Source organism: Cuculus canorus, chromosome 2 (assembly GCF_017976375.1).
Source record: "Cuculus canorus isolate bCucCan1 chromosome 2, bCucCan1.pri, whole genome shotgun sequence".
NCBI classification, from domain to species: domain Eukaryota; kingdom Metazoa; phylum Chordata; class Aves; order Cuculiformes; family Cuculidae; genus Cuculus; species Cuculus canorus.
The window spans coordinates 28,981,459-29,006,475 of NC_071402.1; the positions used below are offsets into that span (position 1 = coordinate 28,981,459).

Genomic DNA, 25,017 nt, shown 5'->3' on the forward strand with positions numbered 1-25,017 from the left:
ATTGTCATAATTCTAAGGGAAATCATCTACATACTTACTTGTCCCAGTGTACATTCAAATTCTCCTAAGAAGTCATCGTCATTCAGATCAAAGGTTTTGTTATCGATGTCATATACTCCAAATTTAAGTTTCTGAACAAGCTCAAAATAGTAATCAATTAGGAATTTCTTGGAAAACTTTGGGTTCAAGGAATTCTTAACTCTTTCTGTGCGATCAGCCTGCAGTTAAAAAGATATCATTTTATCCAGTGTTTCACCAATCAAACAAGCACTGAGATCAAATAACATATTATTAAAGACTTTCAAAAGTTCTTCTTACTATGAAAGATGAAGACTATATTCCTACAAATCTTTCACCAAATATAAATAACCACATTTCATTACAAAACCTACTGCTGTAAGTCAGATATATCTGAGGACCTGTTTTACTTCGCTCCCTGTAAAGAGTATCTATTCCTGCATAGAGAAGACCAACATAAAAATGGTATACTGCCAAATCCAGAATGAGACCCTAGATTTGGAGTACTATATTTAAAAATGCACATTTTAGCACTTGGAAGGCTTCTTCTGTTGGTCCACACGTGGCTGGGGGAACAGTGCTAAAAATCAGACAGCTGTAAGTATTTATTAGAAAATTATTAGCATACTACTTGTACAACTATCATAGACATAATCTAAAGTATTCAGAGGTTTTGGCATATAACTAAAATATTTTAATGAAATCATGAACTCCAGTGTTTTAAAAGGTCCAACAAGTAGATTTCTTAACAGATTCATGAGAAGCATCACACTGTACCTCATACCACTGCTGACCACTAGTGTTCTGGAGAAGCACACACAGTGGATCTGACTTGGAACCGACATCTTTGTCCAAGAGATTGGTGCAGGCAATAGTCAGCTCCACCTTTGTGACACACTGTGCCGCCATTTGTTAAGCTAAGAAGCAGCAAGAGAAATAATTATTGTAAAAAACAATCTAAAAAGCAAACAATAGGACTGTCACAATGCATTCATTCTTTGACTGATCATTAGAATTTTTAGTTTATCAGAAGACAGATTTGAGGCTCCAAATGCAAATTTTAGGATTTACAATGTGCAAATATTACAGTATATTACTGTCATACTATTGGCTTTGCCAGTGTTGTGGTTTAGACCTAGCTGGCAGCAAAGAACCATGTGGCCACTTGCTCACTACACAGCCTGTTCCCAGTTGGATGTGGAGGAAAATCAAAAACAAGATGGTAAAACTCATGGGTTGGGATAAAAGCAGTTTACCAGACAGCAAAGGAGTAGAAAAACAGTAACAATAAAAGGATATACAAAGTGAATGATACTCAGCGCAAATTACTCACCACCTGGAAAATCAATGCCACTCATGCTCCCAATCTGGAATCCCGAGCCATGGACTCTCACCGCCAAACGTGCCACCAATCACGCGTTCCTAACCCACCAACTAGCTCCCTTATATACCAAGCATGACATCATTGTATCAAATGTCCCTTTGGCCAGTCTGGGTCAGCAGCCTCACTTGTGTCCCCTACCATCTTCTTGTGAAAATTAAGTCTATCCCGAATGAACCCATGACAGCCATATAGGTATAAAACTTCATTTCAAAATCTGCACATAAGAAACAAGATCAGTTTTCTTAGAACACCTGAGCAACCAAATGGAAACAGGATATACTGCAAAGAAATCACAGTGGTTTCATCTGCTGACAATAAAACTTCACAAGCTTTAAATTACACCTCTTTGGAAGGTGAGCCTCTACAGTACAATTGCCCTTGACATTAAATACGATAAGGAGGGGAAGTCATCTATCCAGCCAGCTCACTTGTATCACACACACATAGAGTACTCGAACATGAAACGATACTTAACACATCCATCTTCCTTTCACTGCATTCATACTGCTTTTGGTGAAAAGATACTTCTTTTACAGACAAAAAAGGAAAGGAAAATTGAAAATATGAAAACACCATGGCCTGAGGGAATTTTCCTGAGGCTTCTTATATTCCACTAGGGTACACCTCACATATTGTTTCCCCATCTCTGTGTTGCAGTCCTAGAGACACTTTTTGGAGACTGAAGTAAATATAAATGATCTGTAAAGGAACCACTCAAACACCCATGCACATACTTTATTGTTAAGAAGCACGTCAAATTCAAGGAAATCCTCCTGCACCTTCCAAGCATATAAGCATGATTCTGCTTTTGAGTATCTATTGCTCCCATGACTTTACCAAGTTTCAGTCATTGTTCTTGAGGGGAAAAAAATGAAGCTCTGAGTTCCAAATATCTAAATTGTTTTTAAACCAATATCTTTTTAGGTGTAGAAAGCATACCTACAAAAAGCAGTCTGTCTCCTTTTTCCTGGTTCTCTTTTTATTCTGGTATTTTCCATTCCAGCCAGCTTTCCTGGCAGCCAGACAGAGCTCATTAACAGTCAGTGGCTTTGCACACAAAATCCAGTGCAGACCAGTGCACGGCTCCTTAATGGCTGCTTCCAGAAAAACAACTTTCTGCTGACAAAATGATGCTGTAATACCCACTGGGGCTGCAACAGCAAGCAGCAAGGGTTTTCGTTAAATTCAACAGAACTCAAACTTGAACTGAGATATATTTCCCAAAACAGTGAAAATTTTCTTGCTCTCACCTCCCTGAAACTTTCTTATTATGAGTCTCAAAAATGACCTGTAGCCACATTTCTTTTGTTAAAGTAAGTGTTTCCAAAAATCACTGGTGAAAGGATAGCATCCAGTCAACCTAAAAATCTTTTTCTGCTTGGCCTATGTGTGTATGTCCCACTTGTCTTGCATCACAAGTACTTTCTCAAAAGAACACACAACTCTCCCACTATCATCTAACGCAGGAAAAGAGCAGATTTAGAAAAGAGGTGCCGTGCAAAAAGCATCCTTCAAAACACAAAGAAAAGAATAAAAAAAGCTGCTTCCCATCTCTGAAATGCAAATGTTCTTGTTTGAAACTTAATAATTGCATCCACGTTAGACAAAAGACAACTTACAACAACAACACCCATTTATCCAAGTGGAAGATCCTGAACTCTGAACCCAGATACGAAAGCAAAACTTCCCAAATCCAGAGATGGTCCTCTAACCTCTTCCATTTCCAGTTTTGCAAAATGCAAGATGAGAAATAATGCAAGGTATTTTTCTCAAGAGGTTTTAATAATATTAGGAATCAATATTTGTATAATGGGTCGAAGAGGTCTGTAATACTTTAATGCATTTCAAGAAATAATTTTGCTTTTTTACTTGAAAAAAGACAACATGTTTATGCATAATACCATAAGACTGATAAGTTTTACAGTATATAGTTGTATACAATTTGGTTTTCAATAATGTTAAACACTAAGAGTTAGTAAAATATTATTAGTGAGAAAAATTCAGATCTCATTAACCTCAAACCATATTTATGGTAATGAAACAGTACATAAACAATAGATACTTCTCTTAGACAACTGCAATCGTTACAGAATTCGCAGAAGGCACACTAATGCTTCACATGTGTAAACTCAGAAGTCTTTTAAACAGCAACAGCTGTTAGAGCTCTGCAAATGCTGCACTAATCCTCATAATCCCACGCTGCATGAAAGGAAGAATGACTCCAGCTCCACCCAATTTTCCTCAAGTCCAAAAGCCTGTGTTAACTGTAAATTTCCAAAACAGGTTTGGGAGGTGGGTGGTAGGATTCCTGAAGATGATAAATATCTTCAAGGATCTGTCACTGTCAGGTAAGTAAGCATGCTCCTTGGGAAGACTTAGTGGAATAAAATACTGGTAAACCACAGTCTTTTCAGGATTGTGAAAATAGGGAATTACAGCACTGCTGCACCAGTGCATCACTCGTAAAATACCATTCTACAACACACTAAGATCCAGCAGGCAAATCAGATGCAAAATATTCTAGATACATAACTGGATTGCTTGCAGATTTGAGACACTGGAATAATTTTACAGATGACATTGTTTGGGTTCTGGTAGGATGAGCTTTGACTGCCAGTAAATTACATCACATAACAAGAGACTTATTTATTAAATTAAGTTATTGTTATGAAAGTAACTGTGCTCCTCATTGGCCAAATTTAATTAAAATCTCTGCTTTTCTCAAGCTATCAACTGTTTGTCCTCTACATAGGCTACGTGATAATGTGAGGTAAAATACACCAGAATGAGGCCAGATGACAGCTCAATAGTCCTTTTTACTGGGGTAGCTTTTATGACCACAATAGAGTATCAGGCTTTTAAAAAAAACCCACAGATTATTCTGGGCAGAAGACTAAAAACAACTATAAAACTGTACAGCAGAACTTGTGATATCCAGACTTCCAATTGCAGCAATGTATGGTTACAGGGGAGATACCGGTTTCTGATCCTTTGCCGTGTCTAGGCTGCTCAAGAGCATGATTAGGTCAACTAAGTATATAGCAAGTTCTTCTGCTTGAGCTGTCATTATCAAAGCAAAACTGTAAGTCAAGGACTAGTCTTGTCTTGCAGTTCCACCAATCACAATATTCTTTGAATTCCAAACAATGATTCTACTGAAGATAAGTGGCTCTACTAACTAACTCAGTCAATGCCTGCTTTACAACTGTAAACATGGCATTCTTCTTGGAAAGGAACAGATCTATTATCACAATAATTTCTAACCGAGCACTTGGGAACTAACAGACTGAAGCAATCTTGTCAATGCTGCAATACCAGAGGAGAACATAGGCTTGCCCAGTTAACTTCCCAGAGCAGTTTAAGGATATGTTCATAAGTGTTGCCCCATCTGACAAGCAGAAGTACATAACTATAAGAAGACAAAAAGAGTAATGAAGTGAGCACTGGTCTACCTGGGTTTGGTATCACCGCCTTTAGTCACAAGTCTCCAATATGTTCTGATATAAGCTATTACTGTCATAGAGCATTTCCTAGTTCTTGTGCACTACTAATGACAATAGACCAAAAATCCATATTTTGTAGTTATCTCAGAGCTCAGATGGACACAGAGAAAGCAGTGGAAACATTTCAGAACCTGTTAATGAAGTCTATTCCTGATCACCTAATCTTCTAGCTATAATGCTACAATTAATATTTTATGTAAGCCATATGCCAGACTGAAAAATCAGTACCATTTTCCAGCACCATTCTGATCCTTCTTGGATTATTAAGTGAGCTGACACTTCATATACGGTTACAAAGTCTAAGATTGTTTCATAACCTAATTTCATCACTGCATTCAAAAATTACAGGCTTCTCTGAAAATCCTACCTCTAAATCTGAATTCTGGCTTCTCTCTTTCTCTCTCTGTACAGGCAATATAGCTGATGAAATTTTCATGTGGCACTAGCTGATGTGCTTACAAGTTGAATAACAGAAGCAGCTCAAAGTAATACATCTAACTTGAATCATTCTCCAAGTATTTGAAGGCTCATAGAAAACCCTGACTGTAAGCTCTATCTTCTCACATTTACCATGTAGTATACATGAAGGAAATATATTGTTCTTAATTGAACAAATGAGATTACGCTGATAAAACCTCAATGACCACAGAACTTATTTTATCGGGGATTACACCAAACAACAATAACAGCTAGTATTTATGAACTCTGAGGCATATGATGTGTGAGAAAAGAGACAATGTTTTCTCTATGGGAAATGAATCATCTATTTATACAAACTTCACCGTACTTGCACCGTTCAAATATTTATCTATTGGATCGACAGCAAACTGGTGTAACAAGTCAGGCTACTATTTGTAGATAGTTCCTATATATAAAATGTATTTTATTGAACTGGGGAAAATGTGTTTCCTGGATATATATTTTATCAGAATATCTTTATATTAATTACTTTATGGAAAGCAATCTATCAATTATGCAATATGAATAGTATCTTAAACCCTATGTTCTTCATCACTATCTCTGTGTAGAGTCACTAACTGACTTGACATAATTAACATTGCAATATTTACCAAATTAATAAATTATTAACAAATAATTAACAACTTGACATAACTAACAAGCAATAAAACTTGTATCTCACTAAAACTTGCTGCATTTTATTGCATAAACAAGATGCAAGTGATCGCATGTTTTAGACTAATCCTTCTTATAATCCATTTCAAGTCTGGCATGTTGTAACACTTTACTGTTACAAATACCAGTTCCTAAAAGTGAGTTGAGAGGTCTGTCTCTGGACTTCTTGGCAGAAAGCTAGATCTTCAATAGTAACATTAATATGTGAAATGAAAGGAACTTAAAACCAAGAACTGTTATTCCCATACATCAATCCAAATAACATGTTCAAATGTGTATACTTGGAGGAACTACGGATCCTCTTAAAATAATAATCTGTCTAGCAGTTTTATACGTACATGACAGCAGCACTGCAAAGATTATTTATAGAGAACATAGAGACTTCGCTAGAGAACAAAGTACAATATAAATTAGATATTTTTTAAGTCCAGCAAGAAAAGCCCTTTAAGATTTTAAGAATAAAGATCAGATTACTTTTTTTATCCTGTTCATTTAATGCTTTTTTTTCCAATAAGGTGATAGTGCTTTAAAGTACGGAGACCAAAATCAGTGGTTTGTAAGTTCCCCGTGTGGTCTATGCTTTAAGAAACCTATGCTGCTAAAGGCTGCCTAAGAAAAATCCACAGAACTGCCATCCTGCAATGGTCCAGCATATCATTTTGTGTCTCAGTATAAACAATAACCATAACTTCAAACTGACAATTACAAAATTACACTTCCCCATGGCTAAGATGCATTTCCAACCTTCATACAGCCAAACCAAGATCTCCAGTCAGACGTCCTTCAACTCTGTATCATACCAGCTACTTGCACTCTGCATTCACTGTGCCTGGGAGGCATCATACATGCTCTGCACATACATACAGGCAGTGGCTCTGAACACAGGCACACAATGCTGTTTCCCAGAACCATCAGATTATTGCATGTGTGCTAATCGTCCATCATGAGAACTTGCTAATAAACCTCCTGGATGCCAGAACTACATGAACTAATTCAGCTGCCTCCTAACCGTGCCTTGGATAAAGTGCTGAGTGAACAGGTGTACTCAATCCAGCTGCAGGACGGGAAGGATCTACAGGATACAGTCCGCTTTCAACCACAGAAGAATGTCTGAAGCAAATGATCCCAGTCATTAAGATGATTTCTCAAACAGAAGCTTGAGCCCAACTTCTAAATCCATCAGAAATCCGTCAAATGCTTAATAAGGCCAAATATAAATCCCTAAGCAACAGTATCTCATCTAAAGCACTGTTAGAGATAAACCAAAGAAACTAAACCAGTAAAGAGTACCATAATTTTATTTCTTGCCTGTTTCCACAAGCCTCACAACTTCAAATGTGATGCTAGAAGGGACCATTATTAGTCTTAGCTTAATTAATCCAAGAATAGAAGTGACTTTGTTGGGTTTAACAGGAACTAATACCTACAAATGCTAACTTGATCATGTATTACTTCTGTTGGAAGAGCACTCTAACTTTCATGGAAAAATAAACAGAATTAATAAGGAAGGAAAAAACATATCTTACTACTTTACTTTGTCCTTAAAAGAATTTCCTAAAGGAAATCATGGTAATAGACAGCATTTGAATTTAAATCAGAGCAAGGGGAAAAAAAAACCAAAACCCTAAACTCCAAACCAGGTAGTAACATTAACGTATCTGTAGAGTTGAGATTTTAGTTTTATTACCCCTAAAGGAGGGATTTTTGGTGGTGGTTGTACAAAACAGCTACTATGGTTTCCCTCTATCCCTTAAATTCTGGAGAAACATTAATGCATTGGGCATAATACAAGGCTATAAAACACTGTGGTACAGCACTGTTACCTTCGAATCCTGGCAGATGACATTTCATAATGGCTCAGTTATTCAGCCTACCAGAAAAGGACTTTTGCTTCCAACAACTGAACTAAACTAAATCTAATGGTAACATAAAATGGATATGTATAGATTAATTCTCAGATATTTAACACAGTGTTGGAAAACAACTGTATTCTCCCTAACACCTTAACAGAAAAACAAAAATATCTCTTTCTGGTTCTCCTTGCTCCTCTACATAGCTTTCTTTCTTACTTTTTTTTTTTTGTTCTAATGCTTATTGGTGTTCTGCATGCCCTTTGAAAAATTTCACCTCTGTGATTACATATATATAAAGTTAGAATTTAAATCTTCAATTAAATAAAAAAGTGGGATTCAGTTTGACTCTATTTACTTTTACTAAATTGGCATTTTGCATCACAAAATTATCTTTACCTTCAACATTCTGGGACATAAAGTATCTTTTTTAAAATTCAAAGAGAAAAGTATCTTTAATATTCAGGCACATAGGACTCCAAAGAAAACAGGGGTATGTTCTTAAGGCATGGTGATACATATTAGTTTAAGAACAGAATCATAAAATAGTTAGGGTTGGAAGGGACCTCAAAGATCATCTAATTCCAACCCCCTGCCATGGGCAGGGGCATCCCACTAGATCAGGCTGCCCAAGGCCCCATCCAACCTGGCCTTGAACACCTCCAGGGACAGGGCATCTACAACTTCCCTGGGCAACCCGTTCCAGTGTCTCACCACTGTCATAGTGAAGAAATTCTTCCATATGAAGCCTAAATCTGCCCCTCTCCAGTTTCCAGCCGTTGCCCCTTGACCTATCACCACTAGGCTTTATGAATAGTCCACTTCCAGCTTTCTTGTAGGCCCCTATATGAAGAGTTTTCATATTTTAATTGTCTCCTAGGGGAAGACTGCGTTACGACAACAGGCTTATCAGCTGAGATTTGTCTTGCACCTATGACGTGACTGTAATAAAGGAAATAAAACACAACAGCCCACTCAAACAGCAGCTCAAGAAAAACCGCCTATGTTTTTTAGGAACAACGGTGACTTCTGATGGTCTCTTTCCTGAAGGGTGCGGGCACGTTTCACAGCAGTGTCACACGGCCTCGCAGACCGCCTCCCAGGACCCAAACCTTCTGGCCTACAGCTTTACCTTGGCCAAGTTTCGCTGCCAGTGGGTCGGCGGATCAGACTGGAGCTCCGCAGGCGTTCCCCGCAGCGCGCTGCCTCTCTCTCGAGTGGGAAGCGGGCCAGCCACCTGAGGGGATGTTTCACAAGAGGAAACAGTGAGGACGGCCACGAAACGGCTCCGGCAGCCGGGGAGGGGCGGCCCAGGGGCGCGGCGGCCTAGAGGCACGAGGCGCAGAAAACACAGGCCGCCTCCCCTCGGGACGCAGAGGGAGCGAACGGGGCAGCAAACGAGGTTCGTTTCCCCGTGAGGTGCCAGAAGGCGACGGAACCCCGGAACGCCCGAGAACACTCCCCGGCCCCGCCCCGAAGGCCCCCTCACCTGCCGGGCGGGGGCGGCAGCAGGAACGGCCCCGTCCCCCCAGCGCGCCTGAGGCGGCCACGCCCACACCAATAGGCCCCGCCCCGACCGGGGCCGCAGCAGGCGCACGGCGCAGGCGCCTCCGAACCCCCACCCCATCCTCGGCCAGAGGCCTGAATGGTCGGCGGAACGGGCGGCTGTTGTCCTTGTTTCTCCCTCGCCCGGGCAGGGTTGGGGGACGGACTGGTTCCTCTGCCGGCGGGAGGCGGTGTCGGTGGCTGCTGCTATGGCGGCTGTGGTGATAGCGCGGCCGCTCTTCCGCGGATGTCTCCGCCTGGGGAGGCTGCGGGTGGGATGTGCGGCGGCCAGGAGCGGGGGCGGCCGCTCTCCTTCCTGGTGGGAAGGGTGGTGGGAGGGAAGGGAGCGGCTGTGGAGACTCCAGCATCGCGGGGCCGAACTAAGAGCTGGCTTATTTTGCAAAAGCTGGGTTCCCTCTGCTCGTTTGAAAAACGCGAGTTAGCTGTTTTGCGCTTCTTATCTTGTGTTTGCTGCTTATATATGATTTATTTTCAGTCTAATGCTTAATTAATGATTTAAAGGCGTAATTCTGACCCTCTGTGGAAAAATCGTGAAAAGAAATTCTTTCGATAATGAGGGTTTTTTTTTTCTTATGAAGATTTTTAGTTTTAGCTTTCAAAAGTCTTTATTTGAAATCTGGAAGCGAGAAAAGCTTTTTTTTAACTTAGAATAACAATGTTTATTAATAAATATCTTATGATCCTATGCAGGTGCTTAGAAAACCCCTTTGCAGGGGGGTTATATTTTCAACCGGGTCCTTTTTGGCTTATGGAGCTCACAAGCTGATTTCTGGCTTTGCTGAGGTTCATGCAAGCTTCAAAGGTAATGTTTTCCACTGAGTAGCTTATAATTCTGGCACTAAAAATTTTTTAGGAAAATGATGTAATACTTTTGATTTTTCCTACTGACATTGCGTGCATAGGGTTTCTATGACATGATACTTTTGAAGTGGGTTCAGGGTAGCCTTTGTAGAAGTTTAACAAGTTGCTCTTCCAAGTCTGACTGGAAGCAGATCTCATCCTGTCTAGCATATATATGCACAAGGTGTATGATACCCAACTTGTTGCCCATGCTTTAAATAAATTTCATAGAGAAAGATATCACTCAGTTACGAATGCAGACCAACCTTTATTTAATTTCTAGAAATCTTAGTTATCTCCGATTTTCAATATGAACACTGTGTGAATCCTATTTAATCTAGTCAAGCAGCCCTGGGAGAAATGTCTTGTATTTTTGTCACACTGAAAAAGGAGAAGAAAAGCCTTGCATTACCTACCAGAAATGAATAGAACAATAGAATATATAGAACAATAGAACAATAAAATGTCCTCTTCAAGATCTGAAAAAAATAATCTCACTGCTGAAAGAAAAGTAATGTTATCTTAAAAGGGGATATTGATGCAAACCTAGAAGTCATCTGTCACAGGGTAAATTAAGGGATTTTGCGAGTAAACCGGAATGAAGAATGAGCCTGCCCGAAATGTTTGCTTACTGTGTAGACTAGATAGTAGGCAGTTCAGACAGTGTGTTCCTCTCTGTCTCAAAGAGAGAAACATCTTAGATGTTTATGCTTATAGAAATAAAATTCAAATTGTGGACGTGAATGGATAAGATACTGTTTCATTTGCTGTAATAGAAGGAGGTTCAGTAAACAGATCAAAGATGGCTACTCAGTACACAAAAAAACTTCCTGTGAGGAATGTAAATAACACTACTTAGTTGTCTCTGGTGTTTTTTAGTGCTCTCATTTGAATGTGGCATTTACATTGCTGAGACAAGCGGTGTTAGTGTGCTTCCTATGCAAGACAACTAATTGATATGGTGAAAATAATAGTGAAAAAGAAATGCTGCTCTTACATAAAACAGCGAGTGGGAAATGTGTTCAGAAGTTTGAGTTCTGAGCATCTAGTCATTAGATATGTTGGTAGCATTCAGGGAGTCTCAACAAGCAAACAACTGTTTGCTGAAGATAATGATGAAATGTATAATGAAGCTAATCTTTCACACGAAAATCCAAAGTCCACGAAGACCGTTATCTTTGAAATGGTTGATAGAAGGCATTTAGAGATGAGGTGGGGTTAAAAATTATCCAGAATAGTCTCCTAATCTCCAGTGCTTTGTATTCTAGCGTCTTTTTAAGCTGAAGAGGCAGCTGTTATGTTTGGTTTCAGGGATTTTTTTATTCTATAAACAAAACTGCTACTGTGAAACATCACTGCCATATTCAGTAGATAACTTGGAAAAAAGAAAGCTTATAAATATGATTAATTTTTGTGGAGGGTTGGAGGGTTGAGGGGTGTAGAGCTTGTTTTGATTGGGAAGTTTAATCATGGTCCCAGCAGTAATACCGAAGGGGCAATAAGCATAGCTGAAAGGTCTGTAAGAAATTAGACACAGCTTTTGACTTAAAAAGGTTGTTTTTTCATGCTTTAACATTGGCAGAAGAGTATGGAGAATGCTCTTCTGCTGTACAGTTATATATTTTAATAGAGTTGTCTACCTTCTTCCTTTTGGGTATTTTTCCTCCTAATTCCATCTGTTCTCATGGTAGAATCTTGTATTGTGTGGTGTTTGGTATTTCTGTTTCTGGAATGCTGGTTTATGTACTGTATACATATTATATTTATTTATATCTTCTTTATATTCAGCCAGTTGTGGAAATAATAATCCAACTTCTGTCATCTTTTAAAGTATCATAAGAGCAATGGGTACTTGGTTCATAAATTGATACTCTAGAAAGCCATTTTGTTTTTTTAAATTATTTCTGCTTTTAGTACCTAGAACACATAGAAATTTCAGTAGATGAACTGTATTTTTTGAGTCATGTTTGTGAAATCTTCAGGACTTCAGTCAGAAAATATTTCAGCAATGTTTCATTTTGGCTTGTTGAGTAAGACAGTGGCACCCACTCACTCTTGCAGTCATATTCTGGCGAAACTATGGAAACATAGTGAGAATGAAGAAATTTTTTGTTGTTCATTTTTATTTGTAGATGTTCTAATGAAGGGGTTTTGTTACTTGGATCTTTACTGCACTTGTCCTCCTCATCAGTTTTTTAATACGTATTTTTTTTCCTGCCATTTTCACAAAGAAAAAAAATTGCTTTTAGTGGTGCAATACATTGAGAAAGATACTTTTGCATGTTAAATCCTTTAAGTTTCCAAAGCTGTGTTGCTGAAAGCTGTTTCGCAATTCCACGAGAGAGTTGAGTATTCTACACTGTTTCTCCTCCTAGCTGTTTGTTGTAAATGTAGTTTCTTCAACCCTGCCGCACATATAAGTTGTTTGGAATGATGTCCTGAAAGAGGACTACATCACTTGTTCTTTGTGTTTCTGCTAGGTTGTCTTCCTCTAAAATGTTCCTATGCTATAATGACCTATTTATATGTAATTTGTTCTTCTGTTTCTACTATATTAATTCCTTCTTAAGTGGACGAAGTCATAGAGCAAGCAGACTACCTGTATGGGAGTGGAGAAACTGAAAAGCTGCATCAGTTGCTGGTTCAGCATAAAAATAGGTACTTGATTTCTTTGAGACATTGCTGTGACTTCTTTTCTGTGCTCTTCTGTACCAGTTTTTCAACTCACTTTCTCATTGTGGTATACTGGAGAACCTTCTGTTCATCCTTATGTAAGTAGGAAAGAAGGACTCCTGTTCTTTTTTCGTCCTGATGGAAAAATGAACAAAGTAAGGACTGGTAGCTGTAGAAGGTGAGGGTTAACACAAGTTTTTCACTCCTGCAAAAGGTGGTGGTGGGGTGTTTGCTTTTGTGTTTTACTACTTTAAGTCTCCTTTTAAGTTTAATGCAGTAACTCATTATGTGTCTACACTGTTATAAATGATCAGAGTACCTAGAATTCAGGTATTGAAAATTTTTGAGAGTCACCATTCCCTTTCTTTGTCAGTGCTGCGCAGATGGTTTTTCTCTTCATTTGTCTCATCTTAACATTTGAGTCTGAACAAAAAAAGCCCCTCACTCGTGTAGTTATGTCTTAACTGCACAAAACACCATTGATAAGCTAACTGGAACAAGATGTTTAAGGGAAACTCACAAAACGCGTAGCAAACTGAAAAGTTCATTCCTCTGGAGAAGACAAGGCATCTCACTCCTAGGATTTTTCTAGAGGAAATCAAATTTTTAGCTGTTTTCGGTAGTTTTCAGTTCACTAGGGAAGCAAGTTTAAAGCCTGGGAAGTTAAATGAAAGTCCTAGCCTGTAAAGGGCACCATGTCATAAGCAAGGTATAAGCTTCCTAATTACAATACTAATTATTCTGTGAGGGGTAATGATTCCAGCAGCAGTACTTAACAGTTTTGTGACTTAGCTGAAAAATGAGTTTGCTAGTTCTGTGTTCCTTTGTTAATTAAAGTAGGAGTGTTGTATTGAGAGCAGTGACTGTTTTACTCCACATAAGAAATACTGTGAGTTTAGCAATAACTTGTGTATGCTTTTTAATATTTTTGGTTTCAGGTAGTTTTGATTTATTCCTGTTGCAGAGAGCGGGGATGGGGGGGGGGGGAGTTATAGCCAGATATCCAGAACCTCTGAAAGACCTTTTAAACTTAAATATTAAAGTCTGTTTCAGAATCATAAGCCAGAATTGAAATGGTAGTTAGGTAAAAGTATAGTAAAGTGCAAGCAGCATTTCAAAACAATATGTTAACAAAATAATAAAACTTAAAATCCCCCGTCTTTGGCTATAACATACAATACACAATTTGACGTAGTGATATAAATATATATATAAATGTGCAGCTTTGTGTCATGGTCATATGGCTAATCTATGTTTTTTCACTGTTCTAGGAAGAATTTCATTAGGTACAGATGGAGAGGGAAAAAGATGCATAATATTTTAAACATTACTAGTAGACATTAAGTTAGTGGAATGCTGGAAAAAATGTCGTCTAGCTAAGAACAAAGGAGTCCTTGTTTTTCTTCTGATGTTTTAAGTAGTGCTGTTGGATTTTTAAATCTGCGTCTTTTTTAGAAAACACAGTCCTTTTCCTACAGATATGTTTGCTTTGTGGACCAGAATGGGAGACCAAAGTTATCATCAGACAGTCTATAATGGAGGGCTTTCATTTGTTGTTTGTTATCTTTGGGTTATATAGCTATAGGATGACAGATCAAATGCTGTTGTTTTATCACCCACTTGAGATACGTTTTGAAGGATTAGTTTAAGACCTTTGCTTGCTTTGTGTCCATTATCGCTTTAAAACATTAGTGTTTCTGTTCATAACTAGTGATGATGCAGAGTTGTTATGGCGGCTGGCACGGGCATCGCGAGATTTAGCTCAGCTTAGTACTACTTCTGCAGAGGAGAAAAGACAGCTGGCATATGAAGCTCTTGAGTATGCAAAAAAGGCACTTGAAAAAAATGAATCAAATTTTGCAGCACACAAGGTGAGCCAAGCAAAATAACTGAAATCGTGTTCTTTGATTTCTGCCGAAAGTGGAACAAATGTCATTGTGCTGATTCAGCAAACTTCAGCATAGTTCAACTTTTCATTTGAGAATGAATGAGACTTCTAATTCACCCTAACTTTTGTGAAAGATCAAAGTTCAGATACTTGCAGCAACATTTCCCTTATACAGGAACATGAACTAGTTAATTGTGCGCAGGACCATGGAAAGAGATGATTGATCAGGCTGATTGCAGCTGAGGTAACCAGCTTGTCCTTCCCTGATGTAGCCTTAAAAATGTTGTTCACACCTCCCATTCAGCATGCTGTTCATAATAGTAGCTCTAGAGAGTTTCACTGTAAATATTTAAGGCTCTGCTTTCATTCTGATCTTTTTTTTTGTGCTGCTTCTCTCACAGTCAAGGAGGTAACAAAGTATAGTCAATTGTGGTGAAATCTTGGATGAGAAGAGGACATTGATTCCCTTATACATGCAGACCACAGGTTGCTCTGATGCTGAGCTGTTCATAACAAATACTTCTTCCTTGTTCTCATTAACGGTGGTGGCAGATGCTCTGGGCTTTTTTAGAATTTACTGTTAATAGCTATAGCACTTGATGAAACATTTTATTCTTTGAATTACAGTGGTATGCAATTTGCCTCAGTGATGTTGGAGATTTTGAGGGAATCAAGACTAAGATTGGAAATGCCATTGTTATCAAAGAGCACTTCCAGGTAATGTTAACATTTTTGTGCACGTGATAGCATTGATGCATCCAATATGTATATTGTGAGAGAATTGTGAACTACCTTTTGGCAAAAATTTGCAAGTGTACTTCTGTTCAGATCTCGTGGTAACACTTCGGTTTTTGGGTTATTGTGACAGTCCTGAATATCCCAGCAACAATGAGTACAGATTACCTCCTGCAGTAAACTAATTCCCTATAGAAGAGTGTCTTGAAGTAGCTTGAGTGCTTTTGACACTTCTTAGGACTAGTTAAAGTGTAACTGTGCTATTGAGAAATGAATATCTGGCTGTGGATTGTGTAGCAGTAGTGAAGGACAAATACTGGAGAAGGTAAAGGACTACTAATTTTATATCACCAGAAACTATACCAAAATCTGAACATGCCAAGTTGCATGTGAAACTTTTAATGACCTAAACAGAAGTGCTAAAAAACTTGTCAGTGTCTTCAGTTTTTTGGAGGTGAGCTGATTCAATTGTGCACTGAATAAATACCATATTGCCTTGAAATTCTACACAGTGTTAATCTGGTTTAATTACCATTAGGATAACAAGTCTACTTTTTTTTAATGTATTTTAAATCCAAATGTAACAGAACAACTTTTTACATCTTGTGTTTTTTCTCCCTCGCTAGAGAGCTGTTGAACTGAATCCAAAAGATGCTACAACAATTCATCTCATAGGCATTTGGTAAGATGTATTTTCAAACAAAAATTAGCTTGTACCAAAGAAAAAATGCCATAATATAAAATGTTTTATATGAATTGCAGAAATGCTTGGAATAATTGTAAGATTGAGAGGTTGAAAATAAATAAAGCCAATGTATTGGCTTAAAAAGCTTAAAAAGCCAAAGCTTAAAAATGCTAACTACCACAGCCACCTTCTCTTTTTTTTTTCTGGACTTTGTTTATCAGATTAAACTGCGATGTACTGCTCCAGATTTTTTCATTAGTTTGCAAATTTGCTTCAGTTTTTCACCGGTCATTCACACATGACCTACATGCAGTAGTCTAGATTTTTAAACAGAAACATATGCTACCATCTAACTGAGCCTTAATGTCAGTTTTGAGATACAAAGCCTGTTCTGGAAAGTACTTAAAACGTTCCTAAAGAAAATTAGAAATTATGATCAGAAATGTGAGATTAATATAGCTTATGGCACTATAAGTCCTTATATCGCATATTTAAGTATGCTTGTTTTTTAATCTCAGAGTGTCTTCATCTGAAATTGAGATTTGGTATTGGCCAATTCTTGACTATTTTTCTCCTTTCTAGTCTATTCTGGGTTGAACTTCTTTTATTTGAAGGCACATCTGATGGCAGAATTTCAACTCAGACTGTATTCCATGCCTTGCCCTCTCTTACCTGAACGCTTCCATATTTGCATTTATTAAGTTTTCACCTCTTCCTTAGTGCTCTGTTTTACTCAGTGAAGAACATTTTTATACTCATTGTGAGAGGATAATAGAGTGAACAGTGTTGTTTAATGTTTACACCTGGAATGTTCTATATATTTGAAATACTTAACAAATGCTTAATCCTTTTGGCATCTTTAAGGTAGGTGACTGATTGCTTTTGTTATTTAATAGCTAGGAAGACAGTGTAGTACGGCCTAGCCTAGAACACAGTAGTTTGATTCTTGGGTTTATTTTCATTCTTGTAGATAAAAGAGTCTTTCAGGAATGTACTGCAGATCTGCTTTATAATAATAATTGAGAAAAACAAGATAATGCTGAGGTAAGGCAATGACATTACTCAGTTGTGCCCTGTTTGTGCAAATATATTAGAATGATATCAAATACACATAAATCATTAAAATCATTCAAGCTTAAAAGCTCTCTCATGGTTAATAACTGTCTCCATTTTTGTCTAATGTAATAGCAGTTCCCAGTAAAAAGACACACCAAAACTTCTTCAGCAGAGCTACACAGCAGCTTCAGACATCTTCCTGTTTTGTTGTACAATTATAAGAACTTGCTTACAGAAATTGCAGTGTGGCTGGAGTTCTTGTGACTCTTGGAAACAACAATTATGATGTCCGAGATATGAGAATATTACTCGAAAATAAGAGAAAAAATCTGAAGCGTATATACAAATGTTTCCTTTTGCTCCAGGTGTTACACTTTTGCTGAAATGCCATGGTACCAACGAAAAATAGCTGCAACGCTATTTGCCACACCACCAACCTCCACATTTCAAGAGGTACAATATGAAAATGTTTCACAGATTATTATTCCCCTGCACAAAGTTGTCCATATGTATATAATATTACTAATTTCTCTGACAAAGCTGACCTCTGCTTATGGAATAAGCATGGACTTGTGAGTTCACAACTGTCATTAATAAAATGAGAATATAACAGGAGAGTGAGGGATATCTAAAACCATAAAAATCCTTAATTTTTTTCAGCTGTATCACACACAAAATAGTGAAAATTATTTGATGTAGCTTGTGCAGCAGAAGATAACAAGCTGTATGTAACTTAGTTTGTATTTGCTATTATTATCTCTTGCGGATAATTGGCTGTACTAGTGCCAGTGCGTATGATTTATAAAGCGGTGTTATGCCATGTACTTATTTGATAGGACTATTCTAATATTTCCCTTCATATTAAAAGCAAACAGTAACAACTTGTTTTGTTACTTGCTGCTAATAAGTACCTTCTTATCCCCTGGCTACATATAGCGTGTGTTTTTCAGTTTTAAGTATTTTTGTTCATCTTTGTCATGAAAGTGCCTGCTGTGATACAGCCTAAAACATACTCTCAAGATATGTATTTTCTGGAGTGTCTGACAGAGCCTGCATCTTACTTAACCACTTGTACACCCAGAGGAACTTGAACATTAAACTGGTAATAGGAATGTTTCTTGCAGCGATATAATCATTGTTTGTTTAGATCAACCAATAATTAGCCCACTAGGTTTTGTTCTGTTAAGGTGGGATGGGCAGAAGTCACTAGAAAGCAATTGTAGAAGGCTGTTTGCCTGCTACACAGAAAGCAGTTTAAGCTCTGATTGAAAAAGAAATAAAACTCTCTAATGGTATGTCAAGCTTGTAAGTTTTGCTGAAAATCATTCTCAAAAGAATACAAAATGTCAGCCGGGACTTTGAATACTGCAGAATCATGCCGGTCACAGCATCAAGTTCTGCAGCACTGAAAGTTGCCAAAGAAGAAAACTTGTCCCAAAACCTGTAGCTGAGCCATACTGCTAGGACTTCAGCAGTTCCTGTACAAAATCTGCTTTTTAGATACATCCACACTTTAAGTTCTCTGACAATATTTTCCTTCCAGCCAGGAATTGTCTGAAATTTCTGAAGTGCAGGATAGTTGAAAAATGCATGTGGATTTCATAAAGGTTTATTCTCAAGTAAGAGGATAGTAACTGGTGCTCTGTAGGAATTAGTTCTCCCTGAAGTATTTGTCAACATTAATGACCTGAATGATAAGATTTTTTTCATCTATGAAATTAATACAAGAGAACTGGCCAGGTCAGACTGGCCACAGATAGATGGCCTGTAGATATGATGGAAGGTAGAAATAAAATTCAGCATTATCTTAATAAGCAGAAGACTGAAAAAAAATGATCCCATTTGCTAGGGACAAACACAAGGGACTGTACTTACAGAGGAAGTGGCAGGGGAATAGTTAGGTAAGAACCAATTCTGTTGCAATGATGTCAAATCTTGTCTTTTGAATGAGAATAATTAGTACCATGTTGAATTTATAAAAGTAAGATTATTCCTTCAGCTATATTAAACATGCACATAAGGCTTTAGTTTGACTACTGCATTCAGTTTATTCTCCATTTTAAAGTAGACAACCTTATCTTTTGCAGGCTCTTCGTTACTTCCACATGGCAGAGGAAGGTAATACTAGCTTTTTTGGACTGAACAATATCCTTTATGAATGATGACTTGCAATAGACCTTTAGATTATGGTATTATCTTAATAGCACATGATCAGCTGATAAACATAGCATTGTCTTGTGCAAGTCAACACACTAGACTGTTACATCGGAATGATTCATTGGAGATACTCAAAGCATGTTACACACTGTCATCAGGTAGAGTGTGTTTTGAGTCTTTTTTTTTTGAGTAAGTATTAAAGTGAAATTTGTACCTTAATTAGTAACAAAATACTCTTCCCCAAGGCATTCCAACTGGAATGCAGGGGGAAGAAGCAAGCAAAAAAGGGAATTTTATGTCACTTTTTCTAAATTTTCTTAATGTTCAAAAGTCTTCCATATTCTGAATAGAACAACAGAGAAAGCACTTTATTTATTATTTCAGAAGCTATTTGGATCAAGGTGCAAATCTACCTGACAGTAAAATATATCTATGTGTAAAAGAAAATACGGGCCAATTATTTCGCCAAGATGGAAGCCATAAGAAAAACTGAGTAGCTCAAAGATATAGGAAGACCAGGGAAAACAGTGTTCCATGAAAGATTTGTATGCGGTTATATTGGTGGAGTTTGAAGGACAAGCTCATTGCGTATCTTCCTCTGGGTTTTAAGTAATGCAGCTGTGAACTGGAACAGTGGACTTAATCTCAAAATTTGCCTCCAAACACCTCCGTGTATTTATGGAGGCATTTGATGTAATTTTTTTACTGCATTTCTTCACTAATATTAGTGGGTCAAGCTCTGTATCCTTTTATACAGCTGTGACTTTGCTTGCTGGAATTTTCCATGCCTCAAATACTGTGTTCAGTTTTGAGCCAACTCACTACAAGAAAGACATTGAGCTGCTGGAGACAGTCCAGAGGAGGGCAAGGAAGCTGGTGAAGGGTCTGGAATACAAGCATTACGAGGAGGGGCTGAGGGAATTGGGGCTGTTTAGTCTGGAGAAAAGGAGGCTGAAGGGAGACCTTGTCTTTTACAACTACCTGAAAGGAGATTGTAGCAAGGTGGGTGTTTGGTCTTTCCTCCCAAGTAACAAGCGATAGGACAAGAGGAAATGGCCTCAAGTTGCACCAAGGGGACATTTAGATTAGATATTAAGAAACATTACTTCACCAAAAGGATTGTCGAGCATTGGAACAGGCTGCCCAGGGAAGTGGTTGAGTCGCCAGTTCTGGAAGTATTTAAAAGACATGTGGATGTGGTGCTGAGGGACATGTTTTAGTGGTGGTCTTGGCAGTGTTAGGTTTATAGCTGGACTAGCAAGAGTAGTCTTTTATAATGATTGAGAGCCAAAGCATGCTTTATAAAAGCAACTTCTTAAATACCTCCTTGAAAGACTTACATTTGGGTACGGTTTTAAGTTGTCTTCCCACGTAGCAAAAGCTAAGCTAATAATCTGTACATGCCTGGGCTCTGAGGTTAGGAAATATGTCCTTCATTTCTTTGCCTATACTTGCTAAGCTGGTTGCATTGCCTCTTGCACTTACTTGGTCCAGAATTAAGCTCACTATTTCACTGTTTGTGAAGAATGTAATTTCATTTAGTATATTAAGTAACAAGGTGCTAGCTAATGTAACTGTATAAAAGAAAAATCTAGCAAGCAGAAGTTTTACATTGGCTTCCTTCTAATCCAAAGCTATACTACTGTTTTCTTTCCAAAATAATTAATTAAAGGAGTGACACTATGTCATGGCTTTGATAGTGTGCTGCTGATTCTCATTCAAAGCTTTTCTCCTGTCTCTGTACAGCTGACCCAAATTTCTACAGCAAAAATTTGCTCTTTTTGGGGAAGACATACTTGAAGTTAAACAATAAAAAGATGGCTCTTCTGTGGTTAAGCAAAGCAAAGGAGTATCCTGCACATACAGAAGAGGACAAACAGGTAAGAAGTTACAAACCATAATAGCACAATTATACACTGTAACCCAACGTGTGACTTCATGGCAGTGGAATTTTTTATGAAGTTAACTTGGAGAAAACTGCAGTTGAGCACCTATATTCCAGGATCAGATCGAAACTCCAAAAGTTCTAGTATGTTGGTAACTGTCTCAGAACACAGTGGTTGGAAAAATTATATTTGTAATAAAGAACTGTTATGCTTCCTTCTTTGTGACGTTTTTATAGTGCTAACAACAATCCCCACCCTTAGCTGTGATCTTGAAGTTAGGGCTAGTATCAGAGCTAACTCATGTCTATGTGAGCACAGATTCACTTTTCATATGCCTAAAACTGCAGCAGTATAAATTGTAGTTTGGAAGAGCTAAAAAACACATGAACAGGAAGAAGAAAAAAGCATGGATGTATCAAAAACTTGCCAGATCCATCAAACGCAACATTGCAGTCCTTTTCCAGGCCCTGAGAGAGAGCCTCATATTATCTGAATTGAGACAAGTGGAAGTAATGTGTCTTTGACAGGAAAACTCCAATGCTAGGTGACATGGAGGCACTTAATTACCCTTTTGAAGGGTAATTAAGGTGCAGAAGGATCCTGGTTTGGATGAGTAGACATCTGCTTCCTACCTAAGCGCATACAGAGTACTTCCGGGCAGGGGTAATCCATTAGACTTGTTCAGACCTAATACTGTATTCAGTATAAACCACAGCAGCTGCAGTTATCTTCCATAAACAAACCTGTTAGTATCAGGAACTAATAGCCTGATTTCTAACTGATTTATCTTATCACGGTTGATTGACCTCTAATTCATTTAGCATTAAGGTGCCACGTGAAATGCTTTAACTGTTACAGCAATCATCCAGATGTGTTGTGACATTCTGACTGTCCTAATTGTAAGAAATAACTTTGGTAGGGTTTTGCACTTCACACCTCAGAAAAAACACTACTAAGGTTTCCCTCTCATATATGCACTAGTAAGTTTGAACTGTTTCTCCCAATAGTGAGCTCCTTCAGCGGAGATATCAGTAAGGGTTCTGTTCCTCCACTGCTTTACTCTGGTGTACGTGAAATTGGTGAACTCTTCTGACAGTTTGTACTAGCTGTAGGCGTCTGTGAAACTGGTGATCACAATAGCTTGCCTTTCCTTAGAAACCATGCAAAACAAGTTGGTATTGATTTTTGTGCAGTAGCAAAGTTGTTGAACTGCTTATCTGCTGCAGTAGTGCTTGGCCTCCTGGTGCAAACATCTGTTTCCTTATCTCCTAGAAGAGCACAGTGTTGCTAAACTGAGAGAGGTGTTATTTTTCCATTATCTGGGTGAATGTGTGAAATGCAAAACATACTGGGAACTAGGCTTGGTAGTCCAGCGAGAAGGAAACATCTGTGCGAAGAATTCTGAATTTTTGTCTCTGCAGTCACCAGTTAGGTTTTCTGAGCATTTTTCACCTCTGATTATCTGCAGTATCTGGCTTACGTTGTTGGCACTGCTTGCTCTGTCAGGGCCAGAAGTTAGTTGTTTTTTTTTTCATTCAGGGGTGGTATCGGGGGGAGGATGTTGGTGTGGTTTAGTTTTGCTTTTTTTTTTAAATACATATGCTAGAAGTCATAGTCAAATTTTATGAGCTATTACCCAGAATTCCTAGGCAAAGGGCAGAAACAGTCTTACACTTCCTTAGCTGCTGTCCAGTTTTGAAAACCCCAGGTTGTATAGTTATGGTCAGAAACAGGACACCTTACTCCATGCTACTACTGAACTACAGCACAGCAAGACCTAACCATCTGTATTCAACACAAACTTACTACATATAGTAAGTGAATTACACTGAAGAAACTGGCTTAAGGGAGTTTATTCCCATTCATGTTTCAATTGTTGACCATCTTGAAACTACGGGAAGAAACATGATTAGTCTTAGGAGGACTCTGAATTTGCAGAACTGTGGTGAAATGTCTAGGTGCTTGCATGGCAAGTTCTGCTAGAATAGCCTGCAACTGCTTGGTGCTGGTTTGCTGTAAGTATATTTATTTCTTTCAGGTACAGAAAGAAGCATTGGAGTTACTTAATTCTATATAACAAGAAACAAGATAATGGGAATTCAGTGCCTCAGGTTTGAGCAGCATAGGAAAAAGATGCTAAAAACAACTTTGGTTTATTGAAGCTGTTAATAAAAGCATAGCCTAAACTTGCCATCTCGGTCTCATTTCATTTAAGCTGTTAACTAGAAGATCTGTTTCATTATATGATCATGTCTTCATTTTCATGGGAATAAAGGGCTTTGTGGAAAAGCAGGGTATGTCTTGGATGGGAAAGGGGGGGACAGTGGTTGCACAGGCTTTTAACTATTTTTTATGCTCTTCAGTTAGAAGTTATGTATGCGGAATAATAAGAAACATGACTAGCATAACTTTAAAGAAAGGAGATACAGGGCCAGGACACAATTATAAACCTGCACTTTTTTTCTGGAGCTTTTTCCTGTCGGGTTCAATGGCCTCCTAGAGCAATAGATGTTCATGTTATTAGATGTTCCTACAGATTTCTCATTAAGTCTGTACAAGCATCTTAATTCCAATACACTTAAATGCTGGTGTCTGATTTTGAAAAGAGTGCTGTAGTTTAAAAAAGTTAAATAGGGAACACCTAAGCGTGTCCTTTTATGGGTGATGCCACCATCTGCAGGGAGAAACTTGCTGTGGAATATGAACTTACTTGTATGTCGAGAGGCTGTGAATTCTGAGGAGTTAGTGGCTGCACAACATTTGCTAGATATATGCACTCCTTACCTGAGACTGTGATGAGAGGAGGAATGCACGCTCCTGGTACATTAGAAGGGAACTACAACTTGGAAGCACAGAGACTTCTTTTTATAGAGATAAAGTAAAACTTCCATCTTGTTCTTGCTGGTATTTTAGCAGGAACTGTCACCAGAAAAATAAATTATCCTAAGCTAGAGATCCAGCACAGAAAATATTTACAGACTTTTGAAACAATATATTCTGGTTACTCAACAGAAAAAAAAGGACCAAATAATGAAAAACTGGTAGGCAAATAGGTATGGCTATTGCCAGTAGGAAGTCTAACAATCTAGAACAAATAGGCTATAACTACCACCTGTTTGCTTTTTACAGAAAAGGATATTGCACTCTGGGAAGAAGATGAGGGGTATGAAGTTCTTAGACTAACCATTCAAACCTGTGCTCAGGCAGTAAGGGTCAGAGAGGCAGTCTAGAGGTTTAATTCTAGCCTCATGTAGTGTCTCCAAGAGACTGAATTTTCTGCGTTCATGCACTACAAAAGCATTGATTGTTGAGAGTGTAAAGAACAGTAGCTGAGTTGCTTGCAAGAAGAAAGGAACAAACGGATCCTCTGAAGGACGCAGCAGCTCCTTCAAGGGGTGGTTACCTCCACTGGTTCTTTCAGGTGAGTCCCAGCCTTTGTTGCCTTTCCTCTCATTGTTCACTCCCTCCCTCCCCCCTCACTCCCAAGTACAGCTCAATTGTGGGGAGCGCAAATGGGAAAAGAGAAAGTTACAATGCAGTATTACTGAAATTCCCAGAACGTCCAAGTTAGCTGTACCACAGACACACGTGTATATAAATAGTTAGGTCATTTTTTCCTCTTAAGAGCCATGCTTTCCTGAT

General features: G+C 38.2%; 2 protein-coding genes across 4 annotated transcripts in view; one reads left to right on the plus strand and one right to left on the minus strand.

Annotated features, from left to right (window-relative positions):
* CPNE3 (copine 3) overlaps positions 1-9,506 on the minus strand; it is a 30,512-nt gene extending 21,006 nt beyond the window's left edge. Inside the window, exons 1-4 of one of the 2 annotated variants that reach the window (XM_054059018.1) lie at positions 9,379-9,506; positions 9,022-9,126; positions 796-935; positions 39-218 (exon numbers count right to left, since the gene is read on the minus strand). In XM_054059018.1, coding sequence (XP_053914993.1) covers positions 39-218; positions 796-927 — 312 coding nt within the window. In that variant the 5' untranslated portion in view covers positions 928-935; positions 9,022-9,126; positions 9,379-9,506. Of the gene's footprint in view, positions 1-38; positions 219-795; positions 936-9,021; positions 9,337-9,378 lie in introns of those variants that run through there. The other variant, XM_054059019.1, reaches the window with a different exon arrangement.
* A 12-nt stretch (positions 9,507-9,518) lies between these two features.
* On the plus strand, positions 9,519-24,976 carry RMDN1 (regulator of microtubule dynamics 1). 2 transcript variants are annotated; one of them, XM_054059023.1, is made up of 10 exons: positions 9,519-9,537; positions 10,146-10,257; positions 12,866-12,953; positions 14,680-14,839; positions 15,484-15,573; positions 16,218-16,273; positions 17,698-17,785; positions 19,420-19,450; positions 21,236-21,369; positions 23,414-24,976. In XM_054059023.1, exons 1-10 carry the CDS (start codon positions 9,535-9,537, stop codon positions 23,450-23,452), a joined length of 801 nt encoding a protein of 266 aa, XP_053914998.1. In that variant the 5' UTR covers positions 9,519-9,534; the 3' UTR covers positions 23,453-24,976. The 2 variants fall into 2 exon arrangements, with proteins under 2 accessions (XP_053914998.1, XP_053914997.1); XM_054059022.1 differs by lacking the exon at positions 9,519-9,537 and adding an exon at positions 9,544-9,706.
* Positions 24,977-25,017: the final 41 nt, after the last annotated feature.